This window comes from Loxodonta africana, chromosome 16, assembly GCF_030014295.1.
Source record: "Loxodonta africana isolate mLoxAfr1 chromosome 16, mLoxAfr1.hap2, whole genome shotgun sequence".
NCBI lineage: Eukaryota > Metazoa > Chordata > Mammalia > Proboscidea > Elephantidae > Loxodonta > Loxodonta africana.
Window position 1 is genome coordinate 84,737,056 of NC_087357.1, and position 19,385 is coordinate 84,756,440.

General features: G+C 38.5%; 1 protein-coding gene across 1 annotated transcript in view; it reads left to right on the forward strand.

Moving 5' to 3' along the window:
• Positions 1-19,385, forward strand: part of PTPN20 (protein tyrosine phosphatase non-receptor type 20) — a 109,295-nt gene that overhangs the window by 18,703 nt on the left and 71,207 nt on the right. Inside the window, exon 2 of the mRNA XM_064269092.1 lies at positions 16,013-16,161. Within this exon, the coding sequence (XP_064125162.1) occupies positions 16,013-16,161 (149 nt within the window). The remainder of the gene's footprint in view (positions 1-16,012; positions 16,162-19,385) is intronic.

Sequence of the window (19,385 nt, forward strand, 5' to 3'; positions counted from 1 at the left end):
GGATGAAGTTCCTTGGCTCGAAGTTGAAGGACCATAGACTCAGGGGACATCACCGTCGGTTGGTACAAAACAGTTCATAAAGTTCTGCATCCTACTTTGGTGAGTAACATCTGAGGTCTTAAAAGCTTGTGAATGACCATCTAAGATACAACTATTGGCCTCTTAACCATCTGGGGCAAGGGAGAGTGAAAACACCAAAGACTCAAGGGAGCAGTAAGTTGAAAGGACTAATGGACAACATGAACCACAGCCTACAAGACCCTGAGACCAGAAGAACTAGCTGCTGTCCGACTACCACTACAAACTGCTCTGACTGGAATCACAACATATGGTCCCAGAGTGGGAGAAAAATTGTAGAAGAAACAATCAAATTCACAAAAAAGACCAGATTTGCTCTCCTGACAGAGACTTGAGGAAATCCCGAGGCTATGGCCCTAAGACACCCTTCTGAACTCAAATGGGAGAATTCTTGATGTCCACCTTTCGGCCAAACTATAGACAGCCCCGCAAAATAATCAGACTCGAGACGAACATACTCCTTAGAACAGTCAATTATATGAGATCAAAGGTCAACGTATGAACAAAAACAAAGATGAGAAGGCAGGAAAGGGTAGAGAGGCAGGACGAAAGGAAATAGGCAACATAGTGCAGATATGGGGAAAGTGCTGACACATTGTGGGACTTCAACCAATGTCATGGAACAATTTATGTACAAACTATTGGATGGAAAATTAAATTGCTCTGTAAACTTCCACCTAATGCACAATAAAAATTTTTAAAAAGAAGAACATATGTTCTTTATGCATCTTTCATATTTGCTAAACTCAGCTCATTCAGTTTGTCAGTTTGTCATACTGTGGTGACTTGTGCGTTGCTGAGATGCTGGAAGCTATGCCACTGTTATTTAAAATACCAGCAGGGTCGCTCATGGTAGATAGGTTTCAGCAGAGCTTCCAGACTAAGATAGACTAGAAGAAGGACCTGGCGGTCTACTTTTCAAAAAAATTGACCAGCGAAAACCTTATGAATAGCAGTGAAACTTTTGTCGGGTGTAATTCGGGAAATTGAGCCCCACAGGTTAGAAGACACTAAAAACGGGGAAGAGCTGCCTCCTCAAAGTGGAGTTGACCTTAATGACGTGGATGGAGTAAAGCTTTCGGGACCTTGATTTGCTGAAGTGGCATGACTCACAATGAGAAGAAAAAGCTGCAAATATCCATTAATAATCAGAACTAGGGATGTACGAGGTAGGAATCTAGGAAAACAGAAAATCGTAAAAAATGAAATGGAACTCATAAACAATGATACCCTAGGCATTAATGAGCTGAAATGACTGGTAATGGTGATTTGGAATCAGGCAATCATACGGTCAGTTATGCCAGGAATGGCAAATTGAAGAGAAGTGGCATTGCATTCATTGTCAAAAAGAACATTTCAGGAACTATTCTGAAGTACAATACAGTCAGTGATAGAGCAATATCCATACACCTACAAGGAAGACCAGTTACTGTGAATGTTATTCAAATTTATACACCAACACAAAGGCCAAAGATGAGGAAATTGAAGTTTTTTTTTTATCAACTTCTGCAGTCTGAAACTGATCAAACATGCAGTCGAGATTCATTGATAATTACTGGTGATTGGAATGTGAAAGTTGGAAACAGAAGAAGGATTGGTAGTTGGAAAATATGGCCTTGGTGATAGAAACAATGCAGGAGATTGCGTGATAAAATTTTGTAAGACGAACGACTTCATTGCAAATACCTTTTTTCAACAACAAATTGTGACTACAAACGTGGGCCTCACCAGATGGAAATCAAATTGACTACATCTGTGGAAACAGACCATCAATTGCTCACATGCAAGTTCAAGTTGAAGCTGAAGAAAATTAGAGCAAGTCCACAAAAGCCAAAATACGACCTTGAGTATATCCCACCTGAATTTAGAGACCATCTCAAGAATAGATTTGACACATTGAACACTAATGGCCAGAGACCAGAGGAGTTGTGGAATGACATCAAGGACATTATACATGAAGAAAACAAGAGGTCATTAAAAAGACGGGAGAGAAAGAAAAGACCAAAATGGATGTCAGAATAGGCTTTGAAACTTGCTCTTGAACATTGAGTAGCTAAAGCAAAAGGAAGAAATGATGAAGTAAAAGCTGAACAGAAGATTTTAAAGGGCGACTACAGAAGACAAAGTATTATAGTGACATGTGCAAAGACCTGGAGTTAGAAAACCAAAAGGGAAGAACATGCTTGGCATTTCTCAAGCGGAAAGAACTGAAGTAAAATCCAAGCTTTGAGTTGCAGTAATGAAGGATTCTATGGGGAAAATATTGAACGACAAAAGAAGCATCAAAAGACAGTGGAAGGAATACACAGAGTCACTGTACCGAAAAGAATTGATCAATGTTCAACCGTTTCAGGAGGTAGGATATGATGAAGAACCGATGGTAATGAAGAAGTCCAAACTGCTCTGAAGGGAATGGCGAAAAACAAGGCTCAAGGAATTGATTGAATACCAGTTGAGATGTTTCAACAAATGGACACAGTACTGGAGATGCCACTCATCTATGTCAGGAAATTTGAAAGATAGCTTCCTGGCCAACTAATTTGAAGAGATCCATATTGTGCCCATTCCAAAGAAAGGTGATCCAAGAGAAAGTGGAAATCATAGAACAATGTCATTAATATCACATGCAAGTAACATTTTACTGAAAATCATTCAAAAGTGGTTGCAGCAGTACATTGACAGGAAACTGCCAGAAATTGAAGCTGGACTCAGAAGAGGATGTGAAACCAGGGATATCACTGCTAATGCCAGATGGATCTAGGCTGAAAGCAGAGAATATTAGAAAGATGTTTACCTGTATTTGATTGTGTATGCAATGGCATTTGACTATATGGATTATAACAAATTATGGATAACATTGTGAAGAATGGGGTTTCCAGAACACTTAATTGTGCTCATTTGGAACCTGTACATAGATCAAGAAGCATTCATTTGAACAGAGCGAGGAGATACTGCATGGTTTAAAGTCAGGAATGGTGTGTTTCAGGGTTGTATCCTTTCACCATACCTATTCAGTCTGTATGCTGAGCAAATAATCTGAGAAGCTGGACTATATGAAGTAGAATTCAGCATCAGGATTGGAGGAAGACTCATTAACAACCTGCAATATGCAGATGACACAACCTTGCTTGCTGAAAGTGAAGAGAACTTGAAGCACTTACTGATGAAGATCAAAGACTACAGCCTTTGGTATGGACTGTACCTCCACATAAAACAAAAATCCTCACAACTGGACCAATAAGCAACAGCATGACAAATGGAGAAAATAATGAAAAAGAGGATGACCCTCAACAAGGTGGATTGGCACAGTAGACTGCAACAGTGGGCTCAAACATAGCTATTATTGTGAGGATGGCTCAGGACTGGTCAATGTTTTGTTGTGTTGTACATAGTGCTGCTGTGAGTCAGAATTGACTTGAGGGTACATGACAACAGCAATGCTTAGCTCTTCATTTTATGATCATAAGTGGCCTTCTAGTGGTAATCATGGCCTTATGCTTCCTTATGTCTGGGCAGGGAAATGGGAGTGTAAAGAGAGGCTTGCTTTTGCTCTTCATAAGCTATGAATAAACTTTTCCTTGATAACTGACTGAAATTACTTGCCTGTTGGCTGAATTATTCACTGACAGCAGGAATTTTTATGAAGTAATCACGACTGCCCTTAACTAACCATCAGAATAGATCAGTGTTGTAAGATCAATGACAGTGTCCAATACAGTCATTCTACATTTTCTTTTTAACTCTTTCTGAATTCTCTCAGCTTTTTTCCTAGTTGGGCTAGAACAAAAAGAGAAACTGTAGGGTTTTTCTTTTGGGGATCAAAGATGATCAGTATGGGAGGCGGAGCCCAGATGGCGGAATAGACAGATGCTTCCGACAAGCCATCTTTACAACAAAGACCCGAAAAAACAAGTGAAATGAATATATTCATGACAAGCTAGGAGCCCTGAACATCAAAGGCAAGCTTAGAAAATGAACTGAGTGGCAGTGGGAGGAAGAGACGGTTCAGAAGTGGAGAGAAGTTACTGGACTTGAATCATGGGGAGCCCTCAGGTACCATTCCCGAGAGCGGCAATGGTAGGCTGGTACTAGTAGTGTTGGGCTGCAGTTTCCTCAGGGAGAAGCAGCCAGCCACACAGCCTACTGACACCTCTGGATCCAGAAGAGAATGGTGCTCTCAGAAAAAGCTAAGTGCTTGTGTATATTTTACTGCGCACCCCCTCCAAGTGGCATCAGCCGCTGACTTGCCTGGGCCTGAGATAGGCCCTTTTGAGTGCCTAGAGCCATCCTCCTGGCCTTGGAGAATGAATAAATTTGCACTTGGGGAAAAGATAATTTGCTAGCTCCCCTAACTGGGGGAGCTCAGGACAGAAGCAGCTCCTGTCCAGACATAAACGGTCCGTGGACTTTGAGTACCTTTCTCTGCAGCATGGATCTGTGTGGGCCTATTTCAGGAGAATAGGCCCTTGTTGGCAGACTCCAACCATTTCAGCTGTGTGGTGGAGAGGTGGGTGTTTGATGTTTGACATCGCTTTGCCTATGAAACAGTGTCCTCACCTACCCACATCAGTAGCCTAAGGACTCGTAGCTCCACTCAGGTCACCCAGACACCTGTGACAGGGGTCCAGGGATACCTGGTACCTCCCAGTCCTTACAACCAAAAACATTGGGTGTTCATGGTCCATCTGCAGAACCCACCCACCTGTACACTGTAGGGAACAAGGACAATTTCCTCAGAGACACATGGGGGACGATTCTCAGCCACTTGCCTTGTTCAGAGTGTGACCCCCTGCTGCAACCAGATAGAGGTACCTACACCAATCACCCCTGCCCCTCTAAGACTGTAGAACAGAGCCTGTACCACACAGTTGGTGATCAGCTACCTGGACACCTGAGCTGAATTCATACAAGAAAAGTGAATGGACTCCTAGACTGATATACCTGATAACAGCTCTAGCCACCTGGGGACAGGACGTCAGAGTTCCAAAGCTGAAAATAATCAAGCTAGTTCACGCAAACAACCTATTTGTGCATATCAAAATAAAACAAAGTAAGAAGCTATGACACAGTAAAAAAAAAAAAAAATGACACAGTAAGCAAACATAAAATAAATTAATACAATAATTTACAGATGGCTAGGAGACAATAGTCAATATCAAGTCACATAAAAAAACAGACCATGATCACCTCAACAAGCTCTCAAAAAAAAAAAGAATCCAGGGATCTTCTAGATGAAAGTGCATTCCTGGAATTACCAGAGGCAGTAGACAGAAGATTAACATACAGAACCCTTCAAGTCATCAGGAAGGAAATGAGGCAATACGCAGAAGAAGCCAAGGAACACACAGGTAAAGCAATTGAAAAAATTAAAAAGATTATGCATGAACATAATGAAAAATTTAATAAGCTGGAAAAATCCATAGACAGAAGGCAATCAGAAATTCAGAAGATTAACAATAAAATTGCAGAAGTAGACAACTCGATAGAAAGACAAGCAGATTTGAGCGAGTGGAAGGCAGAATTTCTGAACTTGAAGATAAATCACTCAGCACTGATATATTCAAAGAGAAATCAGATAAAAGAATTAAAAAACGAAGAAACCTTAAGAATCATGTGGGACTCTATAAAGAGAAATAACCTACGAGTGATTGGAGTACCAGAACAGTGAGGGATAGCAGAAAATACGGACAGAATTGTTGAAGATTTGTTGGCAGAAAACTTCCCTGATATTGAGAAAGATGAGATGATATTTATCCAAGATGCTCATTGAACTACACATAAGGTAGATGTTAAAAGAAAGTGACCAAGACATATTATAATCAAACTTGCCAAAAGCAAAGATAAAGAGAGAATTTTAAGAGAGGCTAGGGATAAATGAACACTCACCTACAAAGGAGAGCCAATAAGAATAAGCTCGGACTACTCGTCAGAAACCATGCAGGCAAGAAGGCAATGGGATGGCTTATAGAAAAAATTGAATGAAAAAAATTGCCAGCCAAGAATCATATATCCAGCAAAACTGTCTCTCAGATGTAAAGGTGAAATTAGGACATTTCCGCATAAACAGAAATTTAGGGAATTCGTAAAAACCGAATCAAAACTGCAAGAAATACTAAAGGGAGTTCTTTGGTTAGAAAATCAATAATATCAGGTATCAACCCAAGACTAGAACACTGGACAGAGCAATCAGAAGTCAACCTAGACAGGGAAACAAACAAACAAACAAAAAAGCAAGATAAAAAAAAAACCACTCAAAACAGGGTAACAGCGATAATATTATATAAAAGAAGACAACATCAAAACAATAAAGAAGGACTAAAAAATGGAGTCATAGATCTTCCATACGCAGAGGAAGATAAGGTGATACAAAGAAATAAAAGTTAGGTTTAAATTTAGAAAAATAGGAATAAATAGTAAGGTAACCACAAAGGAGACAAACTATCCTACTAATCAAAATAAAATACAAGAGAAAAACAGAAACTCAGCAGAAACAAAATCAACAACAAAGAATATGAGGAAAGGACAATACATACTCCACTCAGCACGTAAAATTAAGTGGGAAAAAGAAACTGTCAACAACACACACAAAAAGACATAAAAATGATAGCACTAAATTCATACTTATCCATACTTACGCTGAATTCGAATGGACTAAAAAGCATCAATAAAGAGACAGAGAGTGGGAATATGCTGCCTACAAGAGACACACCTTAAACCTAGAGACACAAACAGACTAAAACTCAACGGATGGAAAAGAAATACATCAAGCGAACAACAATCGAAAAAGAGCAGGAGTGGCAATATTAATTTCTGACAAAATAGACTTTAATGTTAAATCCATCATAAAGGATAAGGAAGGACACTCTATAATAATTAAAGGGACAATATACCAAGAAAATATAACCTTTTTAAATATGCACCCAATGACAGGGCTGCAAGATACATAAATTATCAGCACTGAAAAGTGAGATAGACAGCTCCACAATAATAGTAGGAGACTTCAACACACCACTTTGGGTGAAGGACAGGACATCCAGAAAGAAGCTCAATAAAGACACGGAAGAGCTAACTGCCCCAATAAACCAACCTGACCTCATAGACATACACAAAACACTCCAGCCAACAGCAACCAAGTATACTGTCTTTTCTAGTGCACATGGAACATTCTCTAAAATAGACCGCATATTAGGTCATAAAGCAAGCCTTAGCAGAATCCAAAACATTGAAATATTACAAAGCATCTTCTCTGACCGTAAGGCCATAAAAGTGGAAATCAGTAACAGAAAAAAAGCAGGGAAAAGAAATCAAACACTTGGAAACTGAACAATACCCTCCTCAAGAAAGACTGGGTTATAGAAGACATTAAGGATGGAACAAAGAAAATCATAGAATCCAATGAGAATGAAAACACTTCCTATCAGAACATTAGGGACACAATGAAAGCAGTGCTCAGATGTTAATTTATATCAATAAATGCACACATACAAAAAGAAGAAAGGGCAAAAATTAAGGAATTATCCCTACAACTTGAACCAATAGAAAGAGAACAACAAAAGAAACCGTCAGGCACCAGAAGAAAACAAATAATAAAAATTAGAGCAGAACTAAATGAAATAGAAAACAGAAAAACAATTGAAAGAATTCACAAGACCAAAAGCTGGTTCTCTGAAAAAGTCAACAAAATTGATAAACCATTGGCCAACCTGACAAAAGAAAAACAGGAGAGGAAGCAAATAAACTGAATAAGAAATGAGATGGGCGATATTACAACAGACCCAACTGAAATGAAAAGGATCATATCACATTACTATGAAAAATAGTGCTCTAACAAATTTGAAAACCTAGAAGAAATGGATGAATTCCTAGAAACACACTACTTACCTAAACTAACACAAACAGAGGTAGAACAACTAAATAGACCCATAACAAAAGAAGAGATTGAAAAGGTGATGAAAAAACTCCCAACAAAAAAAAGCCCTGACCCGGACGGGTTCACTGCACAGTTCTACCAAACTTTCAGAGAAGAGTTAACACCACTACTACTAAAGGTATTTCAGAACATCGAAAAGGATGGAATACTCTGAAACTCATTTTCTGAAGCCAGCATATCCCTGATACCAAAACCAGATAAAGACACCACAAAAAAAGAAAATTACAGACCTATGTCCCTCATGAACACAGATGCAAAAATCCTCAACAAAATTCTAGCCAATAGAATTTAACAACATACCAAAAAAATAATTCACCATGACCAAGTGGGATTCATACCAGGTATGCAGGGATGGTTCAAATTAGAAAAAGAATTAATTTAATCCATCACATAAATAAAACAAAAGACAAGAATCACATGATTTTATCAATTGATGCAGAAAAGGTATTTGAGAAAGTTCAACACATATTCATGATAAAAACTCTCAGCAAATTAGGAATAGAAGGAAAATTCCTCAACATAATAAAGGACGTTCATACAAAGCCAATAGCGAACATCATCCTAAATGGAGAGAGCCCGAAAGCAATCCCCTTGAGATCAGGAACCACACAAGGATGCCCTTTATCACCACTCTTAATCAGCATTGTGCTGGAGGTCCTAGCCAGAGCAATTAGGCAAGATAAAGAAATAAAGGGTATTGAGATCGGCAAGGAAGAAGTAAAAGTATTTCTGTTTGCAGATGACATGATCTTATATGCAGAAAACCCTAAGGAATCCTCAAGAAAACTGCAGAAACGAATAGAAGAGTTCAGCAGAGTATAGGGATACCAGATAAACATACAAAAATCACTTGGATTCCTCTACATCAACAAAAAGAACATTGAAGAGGAAATCACTGAATCAATACCATTTACAGTACCCTATTTTTTTTTTCTAAGAAGGTAAAATACTTAGGAATAAATCTTACCAGAGATGTAAAAGACTTACACAAAGAAAACTACAAAACGCTTCTGCAAGAAACCAAAAGAGACCTTCATAAGTGGAAAAACATACCTTGCTCATGGATAGGAAGACTTAACATTATAAAAATGTCTGTTCTACCAAAAGCAATCTATAGATTTAATGCAATTCTGATCCAAATTCCAATGACATTTTTTAATGAGATGGAGAAACAAATCACTAACTTCACATGGAAGAGAAAGAGGCCCCGGATAAGTACAGCATTATTGAAAAAGAAGAACAAAGTGAGAGGCCTTACTTTACCTGATTTTAGAACCTATTATACCGCCACAGTAGTCAAAAGAGCCTGGTATTGGTACAACAACAAATTCCTAGACCAATGGGACAGAATTGAGAATCGAGACATAAATCCATCCACATATGAGCAGTTGGTATTGGACAAAGGCCCCAAAATAGTTAAAAGGGGGAAAAGATAGTCTTTTTAACAAATGGTGCTGGCATAACTGGATACCCATCTGCAGAATAAGGAGACAAGACCCATACCTCACTCCATGCACAAAAATGAGCTCAAAATGGATCAAAGACCTAAACGTGAAATCTGAAACAGTAAAGATCCTGGAAGAAAATTAGGGACAACATTAGGAGCCCTAACACATGGCATAAACAATATATAAAACATTATTGACAATGCAGAAGAAAAACTAGATAACTGGGAGCTCCTAAAAATCAAACACCTTTGCTCATCCAAAGACTTCACCAAAAGAGTAAAAAAATTACCTACAGACTGGGAAAATGTTTTTAGCTATGACATTTCCGATCAGTGTCTGATCTCTAAAATCTACAGGATACTGCAAAAACTCACCTACAAAAAGACAAATAACCCCATTAAAAAATGGGCAAAAGATATGAACAGACACTTCACTAAAGAATACATTCAGGTAGCTAACTGGTGCATGAGGAAGTGCTCACGATCATTAGCCATTAGAGAGATGCAAATCAAAACTGCAATGAGATATCATCTCCAACAAGACTGGCATTAATCAAAAAAACACAAAATAATAAATGTTGGAGAGGCAGTGAGAGACTGAAACAGTTATATACTGCTGGTGAGACTGTAAAACGGTACAACCGCTTTGGAAATTGATTTGGTGCTTCCTTAAAAAGCTAGAAATAGAACTACTGTACCATCCAGAAATCCCACTCTTTGGAATACATCCTAGAAAAATAAGAGCCTTTACACGAACAGATATATGCACACCCATGTTCATTGCACCACTGTTTACAATAGCAAAAAGATGGAAGCAACCAAGCTGCCCATCAACGGATGAATGGATAAATAAATTAGGGTATATTCTCACAATGGAATACTACACATCAATAAAGAACAGTGATGAATCTGTTAAACATTTCATAACATGGAGGAATCTGGAAGGCATTATGCTGAGTGAAATTAGTCAGTTGTAAAAGGACAAATATTGTATAAGACCAGTATTGTAAGAACTCGAGAAATAGTTCAAACAGAGAAGAAAATATTCTTTGATGGTGACAAGTATGGGGAGGGAGGGTGGGAGAGGGGTATTCACTAATAGTAGAATAAGAACTGCTTTAGGTGACAGGAAAGAAAACACACAATTCAGGTGAGGTCAGCACAACTGGACTAAACCAAAAACAGTTTCCTAAATAAACTGAATGCTTCAAAGGCCATAGTAGCAGTGGAAGGGGTTTGGGGACCATGGTTTCAGGGGACATCTAAGTCAATTGGCATAATAAAATCTATTATGAAAACATTCTGCATCCCACTTTGGAGAGTGGCATCTGGGGTCTTAAACACTAGCAAGCAGCCTTTGAAGATGCATCAATTGGTCTCAACACACCTGGATCAAAGGAGAATGAAGAATACCAAGGACTCAAGGTAATTATGAGCCCAAGAGACAGAAAGGGCCACATAAACCAGAGACTGCATCAGCCTGAGACCAGAAGAACTAGTTGGTGCCCAACTACAACTGATGACTACCCTGACGGGGAACACAACAGAATCACTGAGGGAGCAGGAGAGCAGTGGGATGCAGACCCCAAAATCTCGTAAAAAGACCAGACTTAATGGTCTGACTGAAACCAGAAGGACCCTGGTGGTCATGGCCCCCAGATCTTTTGTTGGCTCAGGGCAGGAACCATTCCCAAAGCCAACTCTTCAGACAGGGAATGGACTGGACAATGGGTTGGAGAGGGATGCTGATGAGGAGTGAGCTTCTTGGATCAGGTGGACATTTGAGACTTTGTTGACATCTCCTCCCTGGATGGGAGATGAGAGGGTAGAGGGGGTTAGAAGCTGGCAAAATGGACGAAAAAGAGAGAGTGGAGGGAGGGGGCGGGCTGTCTTATTAGGGGGAGAGCAATTGGGAGTATGTAGCAAAGTGTATGTAAGTTTTTGTGGGAGGGACTGACTTGATGTGTAAACTTTCACTTAAAGCACAATAAAAATTAAAAATACAAAAAAAATGATCTCAATGGCTTTTATAATTTCAAAATTTTCTCTCCCCTTTTGAACTTCCCAGAACTCCTACTCTCAGTACTAATGTCAGAGATATTTGTGATAAATTTTAGGTTTTTTTGACTGTCTGAACCAACAGCCCCTTACCCGTGTAAAAAATAATCAAAGCACAGAGAAATTAAAGTATAAAGGGTTTATTCAAGCAGCTGATCTGTATGCATACGTAGAGACCTTATTGTTTGGAAAAAAACAGAAAGGAATGTTTTAGGTCAGTTACAATAAAGTTTTAAGGAGTAAAGAAGGACGTAGAGTACAAAAGTAACCATTGGCTAATTTTAATGTGATTGATGGAATCATGCCCTTTTCTGAGATGACTGGACATGAGGTTACTAGGTGCTCTCTCTGGCCTGGCCAGCCCCCATTCATTTTCACAGTAAAGGTTCAGGAGGCTCTGAACCTTTATGATTATCTTCTTAGAAAACAGGGGTAAAAGATGAGATTCCTTTTGGTAAAGTTAAATTCTTTGCACAAAGTAAACTTTAAGCAGATTCATGGTTAACTGATGTCTCAGAAGTGGGTTTTTGATTTTACGATCATAGTGTCTCCACCCTGTCTTCTTGTTTATCTCTTTCTTGGTGCGTTCCACGTCGGTCAGTGGTCTTTCGTACGTACTGAGGAATCTGATAATATGGGCCTCAGTTTCTCCTTCTATCAGTGTCCTCAACCCTACAAAGAATTATGGAGGTAGTGGGGTTTCAAAACAAGATGAATTGCCCAGGGCTGTGCAGGTTCTTAGAAACTTCTGTTTCTTTTTTTGTGTCTATTCTTTTTATTATTGGTCCAGTTGTGAGGATTTTTTTTTTTTTTTGGTATGTTGAGGTGTAATTTATATTGAAGGGTGTGGTCTTTGATCTTCATCAGTAAGTGCTTCAAGTCCTCTTTGCTTTCAGCAAGCAAGATGTGTCATCTGAAGAATGCAGGTTAACGAATCTCCCACCAATCCTGATGGCCTTTTCCTCTTCATATAGTCCAGTTTCTCATATTACTTGCTCAGCATACAGATTGAATAAGTATGATGAAAGGTGAAAGGATACAACCCTGACGCACACCTTTCCTGACTTTAAAACACACAGTATCCCCTTGTTCTGTTTGAGCAAACACCCCTTGATCTCTGTACAAGTTCCTCATGAGCAAAATTAAGTATTCTGGAATTCCCATTCTTTGCATGTTATCCATAATTTGTTATGATCTGCTCAGCGAATGCCTTTGCATAGTCAGTAAAACACAGGTAAACATCCTTCTGGTATTCTCTGCTTTCATCCAAGATCTCTCTGACTTTAGCAACGATATTTCTGGTTTCACATCCTCTTCTGAATCCAGCTTGAATTTCTGGTAGTTTCCTGTCGATGATCTGCTGCAGCTGGTACTGAATAACCTTCAGCAAAATGTTACTTACGTGTGATATTAATGATATTGTTTGATAACTTCTGCATTCAGTCGGATTACCTTTCTATAAAATAGCCACAAATATGAATCTCTTCCAGTCAGTTGACTGGGTAGCCAACATTGACCAATTCTTTTTGGTTCAATGACTATGTGTGTTCCTTCCACTGTCTTTTGATGCTTCCTGTGTCATTCAATATTTTCCCCGTAGAATCCTTCAATATTGCAACTCAAGGCTTGAATTTTTTCTTCAGGTCTTTCAGCTTGAGAAATGCCGAGGATGTTCTTCCCTTTTGGTTTTCTAACTCCAGGTCTTTGCACATGTCATTATAATACTTCACTTTGTCTTCTCCAGTTACCCTTTGAAATCTTCTGTTCAGCTCTTTTACTTCATCATTTCTTCCTTTTGCTTTAGCTACTCAATGTTCAAGAGCAAGTTTCAAAGCCTATTCTGACATCCATTTTGGTCTTTTCTTTTTTTCCTGTCTTTTTAATGACCTCTTTCTTTATGTATGATGTCCTTGATGTCATCGCACAACTCATCTGGTCTTTGGTAGTTAGTATTCAAAGTGTCAAATCTATTCTTGAGATGGTCTCTAAATTCAGGTGGGATATACTCAAGGTTGTACTTGGACTCTTATGGACTTTTTCTAATTTTCTTCAGCTTCAGCTTGGAACATGCATATGAGCAATTGATGGACTGTTATGCAGTTGGCCCCTAGCCTTGTTCTGACTGATAATACTGAGGTTTCTATCATCTCTTTTCACAGATGTAGTCGATTTGATTCCTGTGTATTCCATCTGGTGAGGTCCATGTGTCTAGTCACCCTTTATGTTGCTGAAAAAAGGTAGTTGGAGAAAGAAGTCATTGGTCTTACAAAATTCCAGCACACAATCTCCAGAATTGTTTTCGTCACCAAGGCCATATTTTCCAACCACTGATACTTCTTTTTTTCTAGCTTTTTCATTCCAATCACCAGTAATTATCAATCAGTCCTAATTGCATGTTCAGTCCATTTCAGACTGCAGAAGTTGGTAAAAATCTTTAATTTCTTCATTTTTGGCCTTAGTGGTTGATGCATAAATTTGAATAATAGTCATATTAACTGGTCTTCCTTGTAGGCATATGAATATCATCCTATTACTGACAGCATTGTACTTCAGGATCTTAAAATGTTCTTTTTGACAATGAATGTGATGCCATTACTTTTCAATTTTCATTCCTGGCATAGTAGACCATATGATTGATTGAAAATGGACAATACTAGTCCCTTTCAGCTTGCTAATGCCCAGGATATTGATGTTTATACACTGCATTTCATTTTTGACAATTTTCAATTTTTCTAGATTTATACTTTGTGCATTCCACATTCAGATTATTAATGGATGTTTGCAGCTGTTTCTTCTCGTTTTGAGTCATGCCACATCAGCAAATGAAGGTCCTGAAAACTTGACTCCATCCATGTCATTAAGGTAGACCCTACTTTGAGGAGGCAACTCTTCCCCAGTTGTATTTTGAGTGCCTTCCAACCCAAGGGACTCATCTTCTGGCACTATATCAGATAATGTTTCACTGCTGTTCATAAGGTTTTCACTGGGTAATTCTTTTCAGAAGTAGACCGCCAAGTCCTTCTTCCTAGAAACATCATGATAAGTGGATAAAAGATTGAAGTTGTGAAGGATTTCATTTTACTTGGATCTGCAATAAACACTCATGGAAGCAGCAGTCAAGAAACAAAGGATGCATTACATTGGGCAAATCTGCTGCAAAAGACCTCTTTAAAGTGTTAAAAAGCAAAGATGTCATCTTCAAGACTGAGGTCGTATGCAAGTGACAGCTGGACAATGAATAAGGAAGATCGAAGAAGAATCGATATCTTTGAATTATGGTGTTGGTGAAGAATATTGAATGGACTGCCAAAAGAACAAACGAATCTGTCTTGGAAGAAGTACAACCACAATGCTCCTTAGAAGCAAGGATGGTAAGACTACGTCTCATATACTTTGGACATGTTATCAGGAGGGATCAGTCCCTGGAGAAGGACTTCATGCTTGGTAAAGTAGAGAGTCAGCGAAAAAGAGGAAGACCCTCAATGAGGTGGGTTGACACAGTGGCTGCAGCAATGGGCTCAAGTACAACAACGACTGTGAGGATGGTGCAGGACAGGGCAGTGTTTCGTTCTATTGTACGTAGGGTAGCTATGAATCAGAACCGACTCGATGGCATCTAACAACAACAACATTCTGTCCCCTAATTGCTTTTGTATATATATTTTTTTGCGGGCGTTAATTTGGTTTTCGCTCGTATTATTTGACTTTGGGGAAGCAAGATTTTGAGAACTGGTTTCACTTTAACGTTTTACCTCAAATGTTGCACTTTTTAAAAATATTATTTTACCCTTGACTTTCGAATTTATTGTATTTTTACCGGAGCATGTGGTCTGTACAATTGCGTATGCTTAGAATCTAGACTGTGAATATGACCTAAAAGATCATGATTTAAAAAAAAAAAGAGATTCCATGTGTACTATTAAATGGAATATAGTCTCTCCTCTTCCTCTTGGTTGTTAGTTTATATATTCGTACATACATATATGTATATCAGTCTTATTAATTACATCATATAGTTTTCTCTGTCCTTGGCGTGTGTGTGTGTGTATGTTTATTGATCTACTCTAGAGTAAGATATGTGTGTTAGACTCTCCATATCCTTTCATCTCAGAATCGAGGGACTTCTAAACACTCAGTCCCAGGAAAGGCAAAAGGTTCTCTCTTTCCTAGTCCTAGTCTTTTTCACTCTTGCCTTGGCATAATTATACGATATGTACACCCAATTCACATTATAAAATAGAACACTTCTCAATCTACTGCATCTGATATATCTCTTCATAGTTTTCTCTGAGAACAGTGAGTTTTGTGTAATTAAAAAGTATATAGTTGATTTTTCTAAAACAAGGCAGTTGCTTTTGAAGTAATAGACTCTTCACCTCTAGAAAAATAAATTTCCATTAACAAATGCCTGTGCCCTTATTTAAAAGAAAACAACAACAAAAATAAAATCTTCAGGTACATACAAGTAATTTACAAACGTGAATTTTTTTCTTTCTTAGGTATGCAAATTGTTTCTGAAAGTGAGCTAGCTCAGTTGGCTCAGATTCGACCATTAATACTCAATTTTCGTGTACGATCAACCATCAAGGCTTGCTTTGAAATGCTTCAGAGAAAAGTGTTAACCTCTGAAATCTTCCAGGAGTTTATGGTAAATATTTTGGTAGTCACAAAAATTTGTATCTGTGTTTTTTTTTCCCCCACATCGCTGCTAATTGGTTTCTTCTCTTTTGTTTCTCACTTTTAAAAAATTGGATACATTGTTGTTTTTCTAATTTTGAAATACTAAATTTATTTTTAAAGTAATATACATGGTAAAAAAAAAAAAAGTCAAACAGCATAAAAGAGTATAAAATGGATAATAAGTCTCTTACTTACCCTAGGCTTCGTATGGTCCCTTTCCACTATTAAGTTTGTCATGTAAACTTCCAAAAAAAAAATGGTTGACATACTACCGCCCTTTTTTTCCCACATAAGATGCAATTTCTAAATGTATTATCAGCACATATAGCTCTATCTCATCTTTGTACATGTTGTATTAATTATATGGCTCAGTTCCTTGTTTTCTTTATATAGTTGCCTATGGTAAACACTTAAGTTGTTCTGGTCTTTGCTATTATGAACAACGATCATCCCTCTTCATCTTCTTGTGCATACACGTGAGTATTCTTTAGGACAAAGTCCTAGAAATACAACCAGTGTTTTACACTTTTAAATTTGGATCTTTATTCATCTCTTAAATTACACATTATTTCTTATCCCCAATCAAATTGCATTTTTTATTTAAGAACAAAGGAATATCTTTTGATATTTATTTTTCATGTTTTCGATGTTTATTTTTCATGAACTGCAGGTTCCAATTCTTTGCCCAATTTTTTATTTATTTTCTTTTTATTGATTAATAAATCTTTTTATAATTAGCCCATTTGTGTATCTTATATAGGGCAATTTTTTCCACTTTGTTATTTGTCTTACACACATACATGCAAACACGCACATATTTATACACGTACACATACACATTCACCATGAAGAAATAGCTAATTTTCAGTGGTCAAATATGTCAATCTTTCCTTTTTTGACTTCTGAATTTTCTGTGTTCTTTAAAAATGCCCCTTCACTCTAGGATCATAGTAACTATTCTCTTTTTTTCTAATACTTTTATCATTTTTTTTAATGTTTAAACCTTTGATCCAGCTAGAATTTAATTTGGTATAAGGTGTTAGGTCAGATGTGCCAGTATATATTTTTTTCTAATAGCTATTAGGTGTCCCAAGTCCCTCTTGAAATTTCTCTTGAGTGATGTAAAATGCCACTTTTATCGTACACCAAAGTCCAATATGGAAACCCTGGTGGCATAGTGGTTAAGAGTTCGGCTGCTAACCAAAAGGTCGACAGTTCAAATCCACCAGACGCTCCTTGAAAACCTTATAGGCAGTTCTGCTCTGTCCTATAGCCTCTCAATGGTCAAGAATGAGCAGGTAAGGCACATAGAGTTTTCTATGAGCAAAGCTTTATTGAAGAGGCTTGCAAGCAGAGATGAGGAGGGCCTAGAGCAATGCTCACCCTCCTCTCACAGAACAAAAGACGGGCCTGAGTTTTTAAAAGTTCTTGGGCTGGGAAAAGATTCATGTTTATTCATAGACACAGGCGGGGATATGTTATCTGTGGTGCGTGCGCAGCAGCGTTCTAAGATGGCTCCTGTCCTGGAGGCCTCTGGGATTCGTAACAGGACTTATTATGGGGTGTCGTGCCTGCGCAGTCTCTCGCTCCATGGGTTCAATTCCCTAGCTGGGGCTGTAGCCCCTCACTGCCCCTGGTGGAAGGTCACACAGCGGTCACAGGTGGATGTTCTGCGCATGTCCCTGGGCCTGGTTTTCTCCAGCTGCTCCTGAAAGGGAACTTTAAAGAAGTTTGTGGGCTATTTTTAGATACTCTGCCCCATTGTTCTGGGGAATGGCTTTGTTTCTGTGCCCTGGCTCATTTCTTGTTACTTTGTTTGCAGATTTGGGGCCCCTCTGTTCCTTGTCTTAATAAGTCCCTGGGTTCCACACCCAACCCCCTATTACCTCCCTGATAGTATAGCCTATTTCTCTTTTACTTGCTTCTCCTCTAACCACACCAGTCTCTTCGCTGTTTCTCAAACAGGCACCCTCCGATCTCAGGGCCTGTGCTCCCCGTCTTATAGGGTCACTATGAGTCAGAATCAACTCGATTGCACTGGGTTTGGTTTTTTTTTTTTTTTTGAAGTCCAGTATATATTTTAATATTCTCTTAGACTTTCCCCATTATATGTTTATTAACATGGTAGTATCAAACTCTTGATTAATGTAACTTTATATATATATATATACTACATATATATATATGTAGTATATATATATAAAATCTTCTTTTAGGACTAGTCTCCCCTCATTGTTCTTCTTTAAAACATTCTTTCTGGCTCTTCTTACAGACCCGTTGGCATCAAGTCAATTCCAACTCGTAGTGACCCTATAGCACATAGTAGAACTCACCCATAGGATTTCCAAGGAGCAGCAGGTGGATTCGAACTGCCAACTTTTTGGTTAGCAGCCATGCTTTTAAACACTGTACCACCAGGGCTCAGGTTAACTCTAATAAGTACAAATATTAAAAGTACAAACCTGATTGTATTATCCTTTTGCTTAAAACCTTGATTGGCTCCTCTTTCTCCATGATAGTGGTTACCAACACTTTTACTTAAAGACTGGTGGTGCTGTATTGGCTACCCAAGAGTTATTGAAGAGCTTATTACAAAAACAGATTTCCAGGCTTTATCCATAGGCATTCTAATATGGTAGGCCTCGCTACGTCTAATTTCTTTTGTGTATGAAACACGGCCCCCCTGGGTAGTTTGGATCTCCCTCTGGCCTGGATCATGTGCACTGTGCTCTTGTTACCTACCATGCTGTTCCCTGCTTCTCTGAGAGGACACATATACCTCTATGTCTCTACTCAAGTCCTTCTGCCTGGAATGATACTGCTTCACCTGCCTTCTCTTTTCTTTCTCCACACACTTACTTTCATATGGCTAACTCTTGAAGATTCACTAAGGCCCAGTTCAAGTACTACTTCCTTCAGGTACAATCTACACCCTCTTCTCACTTATTGACATGGGTAAGTACCAAAGACCAGGCCATTATGCAAAATTGGCATTATTCAAAAATGAAGGATGACCACTCAGATCACGAAATGGAGGATGACTACATCATTATATAATTGCCAAATTACATTATTATATAACTGCCAAACCACTGAGAATCATGGCCCAGCCAAGTTGACACATAGTGTTAACTGTGAAACCCAGTGTTACTCTTGCCTCACACCTTGGCATTCATTACTGCCAGATGTATG